The 15,607-nt window shown below is 41.4% G+C and overlaps 1 protein-coding gene across 8 annotated transcripts in view; it reads left to right on the forward strand.

Annotated features, from left to right (window-relative positions):
* The window catches only part of LOC131991319 (kelch-like protein 29), a 233,969-nt gene that overhangs the window by 151,655 nt on the left and 66,707 nt on the right, over window positions 1–15,607 (forward strand). For all 8 annotated transcript variants that reach the window (XM_059356683.1, XM_059356687.1, XM_059356690.1 and 5 more), the window contains exons 8-9: window positions 2,072–2,184; window positions 3,080–3,226. In XM_059356683.1, coding sequence (XP_059212666.1) covers window positions 2,072–2,184; window positions 3,080–3,226 — 260 coding nt within the window. The remainder of the gene's footprint in view (window positions 1–2,071; window positions 2,185–3,079; window positions 3,227–15,607) is intronic.

Genomic DNA, 15,607 nt, shown 5'->3' on the forward strand with positions numbered 1-15,607 from the left:
GGTGAACATGGTCGTTGGATTATCTCGAGTAACCAGGTCATGATTTCTGGAAAGAGACGTTGCTGTGTCTTTGCCATATAGTTCCATTATATTCAAGAGAAGAATAATCGGTAACACTTTCTATGAAGACTACATCTATAGTGCATTATGAGCGCATTCATAGTGAATTATAATGCTCATTATAATCAATCATAATGCATTATGACTGCATTCATAAACACATATAAAGCTTCATGATGCACTATATCAACAGTTATAAATATAGCTTATAATGACTTATAAATCCAAGTGTCTTATGAGTGCTCTTGACTGGTTATAAACTACAGGCTGACTGATGAGGCTTATAATACATAACAACTACTCATACCCCTCTATACACACACCTCAACAATCAGTTGTTATAAGGACTCATAGGATGCCATAAGTATAAATAAATGATCAATGTATGCTTTAAGTAAAGTGAGGTTCATATAGACGCATCTATAATGCAGTATAGCTAATCATGATGTTTCATTGTTGGCGTTACTGCATTATAGATGCGTCTATATGAACCTCACTTTACTTAAAGCATACATTGATCATTTATTTATACTTATGGCATCCTATGAGTCCTTATAACAATTGATTGTTGAGGTGTGTGTATAGAGGGGTATGAGTAGTTGTAATGTATTATAAGCCTCATCAGTCAGCCTGTAGTTTATAACCAGTCAAGAGCACTCATAAGACACTTGGATTTATAAGTCATTATAAGCTATATTTATAACTGTTGATATAGTGCATCATGAAGCTTTATATGTGTTTATGAGTGCAGTCATAATGCATTGCGATTGATTATAATGAGCATTATAATTCACTATGAATGCGCTCATAATGCACTATAGATGTAGTCTTCATAGAAAGTGTTACTGAATAATCTCTACAGCCTTTACCTTTAACATTCAGCAACTCTCCCCTAAACAATCTAGATTGATAAATAGCACTACAGGTAAGGAAACATGTATTTGGTGATTTGACTTGATTAGATTTGGGACTGAACTGCCCCTTTAATACATTGGCCAAACTCAACTAAAACTGATTTTTGCACCAAATTAAACTGGAAACCTGGCAGTCTAGGTTTGAAGAAACACATACTCAAAATGATAATATTGTGAGCAGGGGAGCATACCTCAGTGAAATAAAGCTTCATCTGCTCTAATGGCAAAACAGTGGGACATTTCAAACAGCCTTTTGTTTAGCCCCTAACCCCCACTTTGATGCAGCGTGAAGTCCACTTTTATTTGGCCTTTGTTTTGGCTTTTGTTTAGTTGTGATTTAGCAGATGTGAGGTGACCTTTATTGGCTGATATTTGTTTAGGAAACCCTCTCAGACTCTGTCTTCAGTGATAAAAGGCCTGGCATTGCCTCCCTTTGATGGCTATTGTTTAATCAGGCCTCTTTCAGTGGCCACTGACCCAGTTGATCCACACGTTTGCCTGCCTGTGTGTGTCCGCTACAACACTGCCAACACTTTTCCCTCTCTTGTGATAAATGGCGATGTGTGTTCAAAAACTGAAATTACAGGCACACTACCTTAAATGCTGCACCCTTACAAGAGATCACAGACGGTAGCATAAGCCTTCTCCCCGCTGGCCTGGCTATCAGGGTAGTTTCATATATTCTCAGCTGTTTGTGTGATGTGTTTTGGTATGTGTGTGTGTGTAGTAGACCCCGAGATCTGACAGGACTTCTTTAAAGCGGCCCAGCTAATCCCAAATCCTGCTCCCTGCCATCCACCACCTCCTGCCTGGGCTGTGAGCGATCGATTCCCCTCGTTGTTTGTCCCCGGAGCTGTTTTGAGTTATTATACTTGTACTCCCTTAGTCTCAGGCAGATATACACCCCGATAGGCTATTGGTCTGTGCTACCTGCAGCCGCTTTTTCTGTGTCTGCTCTCCTATGTCTCTGATCTTTTTATGGATGTCTGAATAATGTTTTTTTTCTCCGTCTTAATCAACCTGCCTGTGTCCCTGTTTGTTTTTTTCTGTCTGTCTCTCTGTCTGCACATCTCTACGACCTTGTTAATCAACTCTAGAGAAACAGTTGACTGCAGCTAACTGTCTGGGAGTCCTGGCTATGGCTGAAGCTATGACGTGCACGGAGCTCCACAACATGGCCAAAGCTTTTGCACTGCAGAACTTCCCTGAGGTGTGTAAAGATTTCTCCTCTTTCCAATCAGTCCATTCACTATTTACATGCTAGATCAGAGAGATAACAGCAAATATAACTAATATCAAACAGATACTAAAATGTTATTGAATATGTAATATTTCAGTTTATTTTAGTAGAGATCAATAAATGATTAAGTGACTTAACAGTATGTAAAGGCAGAATGAGTAGGATCTGTCCGTTGTGGTTTGTAGACACAACATGCCGCCTCTTCCCAGCTCAACGGCGAGGCGAGAAGCGAGGAGGCGTGTCCTCGCTACTGCTGATCACTGTGTGAAACATTAATAAATACAGAATGCATTGAAGTCAGAATTCAGTATATTTTGACAAAAAACACATGTTCATCAGTTGTAACATTAAATATATTGTCTTTCTACAGATTTAAATTGAGCATGCGTCAAAAAGAATTAGCTAATTATCGCATTCTGTTTTCTTTCAAAGTTTTTGGAATCAACGTTGGATAACTTTACTGATAGAGCTTTAAGATAACCTAATATGAGAAACCTTAAAAAATATTTTTGAGATGGCACAAGAGACATTCAAAGCAAATTGCTTTTAGATTAAGAAGTGGGCGAATCACACAAAATCAAACAAGAAAGAAAATAATAGTCAAAATAGGGTTTTAAAAAAGGTTATTAAAATTATGCTTTGCTGACCTCACCTTCATCTCTGATGCCACAGCAGGTATTTTAATCAGCCATCAAAGAAGAAAAGGCACACAATTTCTTTGAAGCTAATCTTCAATTGCAACCCCTGACATAAGCTATTCACCAAGGACCATTTATATATAATTTATAAGTGTGAAAAGACATCAACAATGAAGTCGACTTATTGAACATTTTGAATTTGACTAGTTTATTTCATAACTCTTCAGGTGGCAGGACAGGAAGAGATTCTGAGTGTGTCCAAGGACGATCTGGTGGCCTACCTGTCCAATGACAGTCTCAACACCAAGGCTGAGGAGCTGGTCTATGAGACGGTCATCAAGTGGATCAAAAGAGACCCCAACACCAGAGTGCAGGTAAGAAAGAAACAGAGCAGATGAGTGTGTTTGTGAAGTGTGTGTCTGCTCTGCTCCGACACCACAGTGTGCTTTCCCAAAATGAGCACACACTGTATGTGTATCAGGAGACAAAGAAGTGAGATAAAACACTCATTACAACTGACGGTACAGGTACTGTATGTCTGCAGAGCGGCATTAGAGCCGTGGTTGTTCTATCGACTATCCCTGTCGGCTCCAAGAGCTACACAGCATGAAAACCAAGTATAGTGACTCCTCGTTCTCTCTTGGTAGTGTTCATCAACTTTGTGCTTCAGATGCAGCCTAACACAGCAGTTGTTCATAATCCCAGGAGTGCTTTGCCCTCAGAATGTGCTCTATTCTTAGTTACACTTCATTTGTTTGTGAGACACTGTACTGCATGATAAAACACAACAAAAACACAGACAGCCGCAGTCCTTTTTTCCCTTCTGTAGGGCTAACAGGTATGTGATTTATTCCTAGAGACTGTTAATCATAATCAAAGGTTATATCCCCCAGAGTGGTATTGACACCGAGCTACAGCAGGTCAAATTTTAACAAACGTGGAATCAATAAGCCTCAAGGTCAGAGCGTCGGCCCACATTCATGAAAAGGTAAATGAACTGCACTGCAGACGGATATCCATCCAGCAGGATTTTTATGGATTCAGTCACAAAACCATGAATTTGAAGCTGATGATTTTTAAGTATTTTATAGCTGTTAAAAAATGGAGGTGAGATTATTATCAGATAAATTACACCGGTCCATCACTGGAGGAGTCATTCATTCGGAGTAATGTCTTCTCATCAAGCAGCACGAGGGAGAACTGCCTTATATCAGTTGGATTAGATTCGCCACAGACCTCACCAATCAATGTTGCTTTATTGGCATCCACTTTTATGAGGCACATACGTCAATATTTGAATTTTTTACCTTTTGGATTAAACATTTAGCATTTATCTTGTGATATATAGCACTCTGAGATCCTAGTGAAATCCATCTGGCCTACTGAGTGTATTTGTAGTTGAAGATTTTAGATTATGGAGTGCAAGACTAAGCATAAGGACAAGCTATTGGAAGCAGATGGTGATGCTCGTTAGTTGTACATATAGGTGCTAAGATAGAAATAAAAAAGAAATAGTATGGGAGAAGTTTTATGACATTGTGACTGATAAATCCTCTGAAATTGGAATTTGTTGGGTAACTGATGGAAAATTTGACTCGGTGCAAATTCACAAGGAGCCACAACAAGGCAGAGACACACCGTTTTTTAGGAGAACATACGACCCCTGTCATCTGCATCGAAAACCTCCAGCCGGCTCAGTTTGCCGGACTCCAGCAATCTCACACTCTAATGGAGAGGTGCAGAGGTGAGTTACTCAGATGAAGTAGAAGAAAAAAGAAATGGAACATTTTCCCGGTTGTCTGAACAGCCCACCACACTGGTTCCTGAGACGAGACACCCAGGTCACCCCGTCTCCAAAGAGGGAGACAGAGAGAGGGAGGGGTGGGTTGGAGAGAGAGAGAGAAAGAAGCAGAGCGAGACAGAAAGACAGAAACAGACGAGGAGTGATTGAGAAAAGAGAAAGAGATGGGGAGAAATGAAGAAAGAGAGCCCATGTGTTCTAATCTGATATCCAGCAGTTTGTGCCTCTGCGCACAGCCATGACATCCAGGCAGGGGGAGATGTGATTGAGCTCTCGGTCAAGCTCAAATCTCCTGCCCATGTGTGACCAAAAAAAACAACTGGCAAGCCTGGGGCCTGCGGAGAGGAGGAGAGGAGAGCAGAGAGAGAAAAGGCTGCTTCCATCATGCCACAGGAGAAGGTTATGTGGCCCTGAGGGCTGAGTTTACACGCATGGTCCAGCACCGGCTCATGATTCCCACCCTCCCTTGCCTCCGTCCATACTGCCCGTTTGGATTCAGAGAGCAGCAAAAATCACTCCCCCAGAACCAGTGACACTTTTTAATGACATGTCAGGGCAGAATGTCACAGCACTGCTGAAAAACTCAGGCAATGGGGGAAGGAAAAGCTTTAAGCCTTGAGCTAAGTTTGTTGGCGTTTGCATTCATCTGAGCACACACGTATGTGTGTCTTTGTGCGTTTGTGTGTCTGTGCATGTGCTGTGGATTGTAAGCTGCAGGCTATAGAGTGGAAAAGTGGCATATTGAAGGCGCTGGGTAAATAATATGCAATTTTCTCTCTCCGCTATGCTGTCACTAACATCCGATGGCACCAGGAAACGGGGCCCGGACATCGCTTAGAGACAGAGGGAGAGCATTTGAGCGTTAATAATGGTTTGCTATGAGACACAAAGCTACTGAATGAAAGAAGAGAGCTCTGTCAGTTTTCTTTGATTGAGTATCATTGCAGGTGTGTCGCCCTGCAAGCGTTGTATGTGTCTGTATATTTGAGTGAAAAAAGAGACTTCAAAAGACAAAGAAACGCCAAAGACTTTGGTGCTGAAATGAGTAGTTAATAGACTAAATATACATTTCAAACGATTCTTTTAATTAATCTTCAAAGGAATAGTTTAACATTGATAATATTGCACTCGTTTGTTTTTTTGCTCAGAGTCAGATGTGAGGATTGATACCACAGTCATATCTGTCTCTTAAATATAGAGCTACAAGGTGGAGCTGTGTTATCAGCCAGCCCTAGCACTAGCTACCTAGCTTGGTTAGCAAGATTCAACAACAAACAGCTGAATCCTTCATTTCTTTAAGTAGCCGAACACTAAAAAAGGCATATTTAAGTGACCAAATTAACCAATCAACTTAAATGAAAGGTAAGGTATACACTGTGAAAGGGTCAAAGCTCTAAGACGAAAACTTGCGAAATGAGCATCATGCTGTATTTAAATAAAGTTGAAACTAGAGATTGAGACCATAAACCCATGAGAAAAATATTTGCTAAGGTAATAAATCAAGTCAGAAAAGGGGTCATGTTCTCATTGATTTCTATACATTTAAACTTCTTTTTAAAGCCAGTGTCGCCCCCTGCTGGCCTTACAGCTTTAAAGCACTTGTGTATTGGCATCACTTTTCAGGCCCAGAGGTGGCTGCAGGCAGACAAAACAAGCATTTTTAAGATGTTACTCTGTATTCTACTAATCAATTAATGAATCATAACATTTTTATTAGTTGCCTCTCTAGAATGCATTATGCACACCTTGATGTACTCACACCACTACACATGGACGCTCATCCTTTTAAAGATGGTACGACAGTACATCTGAGAATTAAATCTGCCTCCACATTCAGTCTGCAAGACACTGGTTCCATCAGCAAGAGGTGTCCTGCGTCATGTTTTCTCTCTGAAGGTGCTGACAGCGAGAGACCTGTCCTTTCCTTTCACCCAGCAGTCTTTTGTGGGACGACCACAGACACATGGCTCCAATTATAACAGGCCAGTTTCTGCCAAATCCCTGAATAGGACCTCCATTACGCCTCACTTGAACATATTTTATAAAGGATCCTATCTTGCCAGGTGACTCAACCTGACAAAAGAGGCTGATTAATTGGCTCTTTGGAAAGTGGCCAACTAATGTAACAGCTAAAAAGGACGGTTAATGGTGTGTTTTCATGATAAAAAAGGCCAGCCTGGCCATTAGCAAAGACCTACTGTCCACTCATCAGAAATAACAATGGCCTGCCCTGACATTTGCCGTTTTCAAGCCAAATTAATATAGTTAAAGGTATTACTGCACATCCTTATAAGTTACAAGTTATGATTTGGAGGATTTTGTACAATTGACTCTCGTAATGCAGTGAGGTGATTTTTTTTTGCCTCCAGCACTCATTAAGAAGAAAAAAAATCATTTTCCCAGAACAAATGATGCTATCATTATGTAGTCAGAGTGTAAAATTATCAAAGGACAAAAATGCTTTGAGGCTGTGTAGGGATGTAAACGTTTCCCTCACTGTTTTACGATTCATTTACCTTCAAAACTACAAATGACCCTTTCACCACAAGCATCATTTATAATTTCATGATTCTCTTTTTAAGCTCCCAAGTTCAAAACGCGAAACTTTTCATCGCTGCGCACCCCTTAAGAAAAGGTTAATTGTGTTCTCTGAGATGAAGAGCTTTGTGTCACCACAATCATCCTTGAAGAGGAAGCTGAAGCTGTTGTAGAGGGAGCCGAAATGTACGCCTAGGTTGTCACCAGCATGACCTGTGACAAATACGCACTCTTGAGGAGACGTAGCCAGGGAATGGAGATTGATGCAGCGTGTAGTCTTCGCTTTTTCCACTGCTTCTCTTTCTCTCCAGCTCACATGAATGCATTCCTGCATACACACGTATAGGACACAGAATTCACAGGATGTCACTGTTCATATCCCAGGCCTGTGCTCAAACGTTCACACAAGACTGGAAATCACTTGTATATCGGCCCTAGTACGACTCTGGCATTAGAAATGGACGGGATCTGATGCAAGCCACTGAACTCCGGACCTCAGTTCTCATCTGTGTCCTTTGTCGTCCCAGAGCGCGCTCAGTCCTGATGTGTGCAGCCAGTTGAACCGCACCCACTCAACCACGGCGGCTGCATATCCACGGCGAGTCGGAGGCGTCTCATTTCCACTGGGCTCCCTTATAAACAGACAAGGCTTGCATGAGCAATGCTATGCATAGCGAACAAACAAATTACACATCAGTTCAAAGGAAGCACTCTTATGTTTTCCCAAGATTCATGAGTGGTATTAAAAAAGCACCACACTATATCATGGAGGGGGGAAACAGAAGTTACTATCTACCGCATGATGTCAAAGATATTTCATTGGGTTGAGAAACAAACCAGAAAGTTTTGTGTTAATATACACCAAGACGTTCATATGTTTTGTATTAAATGAGCAGAAGAAAGCTTCTTTTTTCTTTTTTTGAATGAAGTCATGCTGAAAAAAAAAGCCTCAGAGGAGAACACATTGCACCTGTCAGTAGTTGCTCAGGGCAGCAGTCAGCGTCTGTCGTCCGATACATCTCTCTCCACCCCCCCCCATCCATCCTCCCGGCCGATATGCACACATGGTCATGCAGTTGCAAAAAACACACACAAACACGCTCAGCAAGGCCTCTCTTGAACTCAAATAAAGCGCCATTTGCAAGAGCATATTTTACTCATCCATTATGTGTTAGCAGAAGAAAAAGCACATGCATGTGTTTTTTCAAACCTGCACACACTGAAGCTGTGGTCATTTCAGCTGAGTGGGTTTGTTAGCGCTGTGACGCTAAACATGGGCACGCGCTCTGTTGAACACACACTTGTGAGTCAGTGTGTGTGTGTGTGTGTGTGTATGTGTATGTGTTTTTGTTTTTTTATTTTTCATGCAGAGCTGCGTTTTAAGCATCGGGTTGTCCATTTTTCACACTAAAGCAGACGCATACTCCTATCTGCTCAGAGCAAAGCAAATAGATATGACCGCTCATGTGTCATTTATTTGACGCCGCCGTGGCACTGAATCATTTCACACACACACACATACAGTAAGAGGCGTTAGTCCTCGCTGACAGTAGTGGAATGGGAAATGCTCAGCGGACATTTGTCATCTGTGTTAGCGGATGGCGGCTTCCCGGCTGCTTCTCTGCTGCCTCTGACAGATCTGAGAGGCTCCCTGTTAGACACATTATCCCTGCCTTTCACCGGGCTCAACCCATTCACATCCTCTGTCCACCTTCCGGAGTGTGTGTGTGCGTGTGTGTGAAGAAGAAAAAAGTGAGTTTTTTTCCGATGGTGGGCTTTGCAGCAGCATTTTCTGCAAGATATGACCATTAGAGAGGTGAAGTCATAGGTGTTATCTGGGTTGCATTTCAAATGGAGAAGCATATGGACTCCTCATAAATGATCCTTGTCCAAGGGAAATGGAAGGGGGGTGAAGAGTGTGTGTGGGTGGACAAGCTAAAAGTGGCGTCTCCATATGTCCACCGACTCTTGTGGATGCTTTCCATATGTTTCACATGTTGAAAAAGTACCATGAGCAATTTGAAGACATCATGCCATGTTTTCTATAAACGCACAGTTGAATCTGTATCTTTTAAATGACACAGTAGCTGTAATGATTTGCATCCATTAGATGATGCCATCTCTGTTTAAAAGCACACAAAGACTGCTTGGATGAGTAGGTGAGAAAATGAAAATGACAGGTCACACCATTCGTCTGGAGGGACAGAGCTTGCATTCACTCTGCGTGCTTGTGCATGAGAGAGTGATTGCTAGAGAGGTTGTTTGAGAGAAATGGAGTTATATACACACCGTCTGCTCTCCACTGCAGAGTGCAAAGACGTCCCTCATTGGCCTGAGTGTTGCGAGTCGTCATTTACCTGCTTCGTATCTCACACATATAGACAAGTTAAATCTAACCCTTTTAGCACGTATTTCATATGGCATGCAGCCTTCACTCACAATGTTTCTAGAGAGGATGCTAAAAGCCTAGCTTTCATCAATATTTACCAGTGTTAAGGTGTTGTGCAAATTCAGAATTAATATAGCAGTAAACAAATATTTGCTATGTAAAGATATAGAGGACTAGTGGTGTCCTGAGCAGAGAATGAAGCCACACTCCCTCTGTGTGTGTTGTAATTCAAGCTTCTCTGTTCTTTGTTTTGTCAGGCATGCATGTTAAAGTCCCTGTCCTTGTAACTGTTAGCCCCACCTGTGTTTGTGTCCTATTGGCTAGCTGATTACCGCCACTCTGCACTGCATATTGGTTTGGCCTGTGCAGGAGAGTGGTGCCCATACAGTGGTTAGTGCTGATAAAGACCTTGTTTCCATAACAAAGCTGTCACAGCACCAACGATCAGGTACCATGGGGTTGGGGTTGCGTCTTGCCGATGTCCCCTAAACAGTGTTGCCAGTTTGGTTTGATGTTTTTCCAGCCCAACAAGTGCCCAAAATCTACCCAAATTGATAAAAAACCAATACAAACTGTACTAGAATGCTGATGCGAGGCAAGAGGTTTCACCCAATTTATTTCAACTGCAACACAAGCCTTGAAAGTATGCCAAATTGTATCACACACGCACAAGAGAGTGAGAGAAAGAAATTCGATGTAACAAGTTCTACATCCTTTTTGTACGTACACACAATCAGGGTTTTCACGTAGGATGGACTGCTTCTATCTCCTTTTAGCTGTGACTGATTTTTTTATGCGCAGAGGGCATCTTGAGTCTTTTGTTTACATTCCTAAACTGTTTGCCCTTGCTAATAATCTTGTTAATTTAGTACTCTAATATGTTACATAAACTTCTTGTAAATACCTCAGATTTTGCCCCTTGGCTGCTTATTTTATCCTCTGTTATAATATAAGTGGTCTGTTTCTTTCTATCAATTAATTTTACATTGTTAATTTGCCTTCAGCTGTTTGGACAGCCCCTCTTGTCATCAAGTCCAGTGAGCTCTCTTTCTGTTATGAGTGATTAAAACAACATGGAAAAACTGTAAACCTATATACATTTTACTTTTTATTATAATTTAAAAAACAGCCCAAATTCTGTCCCCCCGCCCAAGAGCCATTGTTGCCTGCACAATACAACTTAAATCAACCAATTATGTGGGAAACCACCCAATCTGGCAACCCTGCCCCTAAAGCACTGTTAGCACTGTTTTCGTGGTGAGCACTGGTGACCGTCCTGCCACCTTGGGACAGTTTCAACAGGTAGTTCAGGTCACATGAGTGAGTGTAAGTTAACCCCCATTAATGATGTTTAGCTCAGCACTGTGGCCAGTGTTAACTATATTAGTGCTATTAGCCAATTTTGTTCTGAAAGTCATGTACAGCATCATTAACCAAGGGAAGTTTTCAGTCTGTTTAATATCAAATCTACTAGCAACCTACCTGTAGCATTAGGACTACCTGTGAGATACTGGAAAATCATACGTCAACTACTTTTCAGCCTTTTAAAAATGTTGACCCCTCCAGGTATACATACAGATGGATCTGCTTGAGTAAGTCTTGGCCCAGTCGGCAATTTCAGATTGCTACTACTGTAAAGCACAAGAACACAGTAATTTAATTTCCCACACTGAAGCTTCAGTTCACTAAGAGGGCACACGTTGGCAATATTCGAGTAATCCCATGTGTATGTCTGCCGCAAAAAGAGCAGAAAGAGGGGAGATTTCATCCACAAATATAATGGCTAAAAAGAGTTTTTGGCAGTTTGGGTTTTAATAGAAAAAAGAAGGTTCAGACAGGTGGAGAAGGCGATGGAATAAAAGAGCTTAACTATAAAGAGCTGGTTGTATTTTTGTATTTTTAACATAATATCTCAACAAAGGGATTCAAGTAAAGGATTATCATTTTGCAGCTGTGTTGTCAAGAAGGATATGCCTCTTAAGATGAAAGTTCAACCCAAAATCGTGAATTACTTATCGTTTTACATTGTATTGTCCCTTACACTTTCTATAAAGGTTTAAAGGGGGAAAAGTCCAAACATAAATCCATAAACTGACTCATAGCATAGAGGCACAGGTACAGTGTGGCATTTAAAAAATGTGCAAAGCAAATACGGAATTAATCCCTAGCAAATAAAGGATTTAACTCTATTTACTGAGTGTGAAGTAATTAAAAAGAAGACAGCATAGTAATTGATAACATAATGAATGCATACAGTATAGTAACATTTACATATACATAACATTTAAGTTGTTTAGTGCATGTAAGAGCCTGTGAAAAACTAAACATGCAATAAAATAAAAAGTAGCTTCTGAAATACACACCCCAAATAACCAAAAAGTAAAGTGAAGACATGACTGCACTGCCTGTCTCAAGGTGACAACAAAACTCTTTTTGGTCTCTTTGAAAAAAACACTTTATTTCAGAAGATAAACAGGAACGTTGAGTAGACAGTATCTGCAATAATTCCTGCTTGAGTAGTTCCAACGGCTGGCACGGAGCAGGACTTGGGTTTTTTTTCGTGGGGTCTGACACTTTGGATTTGAATTTTAGCAGCAAGTGTGCAACTTCCCTCATTTCCATGCCGATATATGCGTGTGTGGGTGGAAGAGCGAGGAGCGGAAAGGGAGGTAGAGGGAGAGAGAGAGGGAGAGGCGGTGAAAAAGAAGTGGCAGAGATAGCGAGTTAGTTAGAATTATAAATGGAGAGTTAATTTTTTTTCCAGGAATGGAGGAACAGATGAGCATTACCCCACAATTCTCCACTTAATAAATGCATCCACACACACACACACACATATCCTCAGGGGATGTCCCACTCTGTTTCCAGTCCAATTAAATCCATGGTTGTTTATTTAATCAAAGGTCAGCCCTAGTGACTTTACATTGTCTTAATCTCATCAGCAAGATTTACTATCAAATCAGCCTTCGGACTGAATGCACCGACCAGATTAACAACTATGACCACAAACAGTACATGATTATACTACAGTACAATCATCCCACAGACTTACTGCGGAAGTGTATCCATCTGTCTCTTTCTATGTGCAAATCCCTGCGTTTGTCTAGTTAAGTGTCTATGTGGGTGTGTTTTTGGGTGGATATTTATGTGCGAGCAGTCCTTACCTTTTTGCAGAGACCAGATGCCGTTTCTTTGAGGTAGTTTTACTGCCATTTTAAAGATGTTTGGCAAGTGAAGAGAGGCTACAACAGATGTGGGTTTGTGTGTGGCTAAGACTTGCAGATGGTACAGTGGGCTGCTTGTTTTTCCGTATTTCATTTTCCACAGGTAAAGAAAAGTTAACTTAGTGTGGACTTGTGTGTGTCGGGATGCAAAAACAAACTAGAAAACGGGACCCTTCACTTCCCAAACCATTGCCTGGTTTGAACTTGTGAGTTTTTGGGTTCCACAAGGAAACAAAAGTAGATCTCATCTTCTTTAGTAAGCTGTGTGGGAATTATTCAGCGTCACAATAGCGAGGGAGCGAAGGTCGTCAATTATAAAGAGACTGTCTGTTTATTCACCCTTTTATGTTTTATGATGCTTTTATTTTAACTTTCATTTTTATTGTTTTTTATTTATGCTGTGGAGTGACTATGTTATGAAAGGTGTTAAAGATAAAGTTTATTATTAATATTATAATTAATGAATGAATTATGTTGAATTAATTAATTTTAATGGTTTTATTTTTATAATGAAATGGGAAAAAGTATTACTGTTTTTAGGTTGAGATACACTTTCACTATTGATTTCATATATTATCAAATATCTGGATGGAAGAAATATTATTCTTGCAACTGACAAAATACAGGGAGAACATTGAAAATATTTGTTTTTCTTACCACTAATACAAATACAACCCGTGTGTGTGAGCTGGTTGAACCTTTTGGGTATGGTCTACAGTGTGCCATGACAACACTGCTAATGAGAACACATGTGCACTGAGCTCAAACGTTGGCTTAGTCTGTCCATCACGCCTTGAACTCTCGACCCGCTGACTGGTTGTGCTCTGAATTCATCTGCTCTGTGAATTCTGAGAGCTGTTTGTTTCTGAGCACCCAGATGAACGATTTTCTATATTCGCTTATTCCAATTCAAGGGCGCTGATATCTATCCCAGCATACATTGCACGATTGTCAGGGCAGCACCTCAGACAGGTCATGACTGTATTGCCACACACACACACACACACACACACACTCTCCCAAGCCCTACAGCTGCACGCACCAGAATATTTGGATGTAACCCACGCATCATGCAAACTCCACACCAGAGAGGACCGCTAACTAAATTCTAGCTTGTCCACCTGCTTTTACAAATAGGAGCAAGATTTCCACTTGCACCCCAAGACATTTTAGCACATTTATTTCTGCTGTGCCACTGAGGGCACCACCTGGCTGGAACTGCCCCATATACAGCTTTAATTTAGCTCTGAGGGTCAGAGCGGTCAGTTGTGGACCTACTTCAGACAACCTGCAGATGCACACGTATGATCTCCTGAGTCAAAAATGAATTTAAGTACAACAAAATGGAGCGCACGCCTTCTAAAAATGTACCAATTTTTAGGGATATTTGTTTAAAAAGGATTTACTGTTGAAAGTAGGTGAGATTGTGGCACACCTGGAGAAAAGTAGCTTGTAATAGAAAAGCAGAGCAGTAAGCCTGAAGCTTAAGTCGCCTCCACTTGAGTGTGACATGACTCAGTAACTACTGGGGCAAATCTCCCACTATGTGGGGGACTTTAATTGGAAGTAGTATCTTCTCCTGAGCTAGTGATTCTTCCCTTAAGAGTATCTGAGGATGCTAAGTAGCTCGATTTGACTTTACCTTCTTGCTGCATTTGAGCTGAAGCGCTGGGAGCGACCGCCAGTGTTTCTGTGGGTATTGAGCTGTTTGTTTGATAAACTGTTGGGTAAGCTGTGTACGTTTGTGGAGGAGGGAAAAAGACGGTCCCATTTGAGAGGAAGTGTCATCAGCAGATTTCCCTGAGTGCCGTCACATCCTCTCTCCCCTTCTCTCATTTTGTCTTACTTCAGTTTGCTCATCTTGTCCTTTCTTGTCCTGCTCCCCTTCCTCCCCTGTCCTTACTTGTCTACTCTCTCTCTTGTCCCTTCCTCCCCTTTCACATGCCATTCTCTCCTCTCTTCCACTTTGTTCCTTTCTCCGATGTCTTATTTCCTCCCTTCTGGTCAGATGCGCCCTGGACATCGGTAGAAAACAAATGGGACACATGCCAGAGTAAAAAGGCCTCAGGTGGGAAAGGGAGATGCTTAGGGAGAGTGTCAGCTTATTATTTGTTCTCCCCTGAATGATGTTTCTCTGAGTCGGTTGTTTTGTCGCTCTCTCCCCTGCGCCGCTCGGTCACGTCGCTCTGAGCCGGGAGGGTCAACGGGGTCAATCTCCACCCAGCTTTCTGTCGCTCCGTCCACGCTTGTTTACAGCTTTTACTGTCGACATAGATGAGACTCCCATGGGGCTACAGACAGGCACACATTCACTTATACACACAGGGGGAGAGAAAAAAAAAGACATTCAGCAGCAAGAGCTATAGACACGGTTGCCATGGCAACAGTCTGTCCTACCTCTGTGGCTGAACACCTATATAGTATAAGGACATACAAGTGTATGCACGCCAAATATTTGCAGCAAATATTTATGTTGTCATAGTTGAGGATTTGCATCATTTCACTTCACTCCACAACATTAAATCTGTTAAAAGCCTCCTCATCATGCTCCAATCCTCAAATGCTCAAATCACACCGTAAAGAAAAAGGTGTCAATTATAAGCCGTAATTGTGTAAAATCAGTCCTCGTTTTTTTTGTTGGATCCTAATATCTGATGGTGCTGTAGCATCTTTAGATCATCTCTTGGCTTGAATGAGTTGTGATTAACCAGATCTGGGTCTTAATTTAGCTGCAAGAGAACATTAGCTGTCTGAAAGATTTAATTTAGAGCCGGAAAATCAGAAGCAGAAGGTGGAAGCGCTA

This window comes from Centropristis striata, chromosome 18 (assembly GCF_030273125.1).
Source record: "Centropristis striata isolate RG_2023a ecotype Rhode Island chromosome 18, C.striata_1.0, whole genome shotgun sequence".
In the NCBI taxonomy this organism is placed as follows: domain Eukaryota; kingdom Metazoa; phylum Chordata; class Actinopteri; order Perciformes; family Serranidae; genus Centropristis; species Centropristis striata.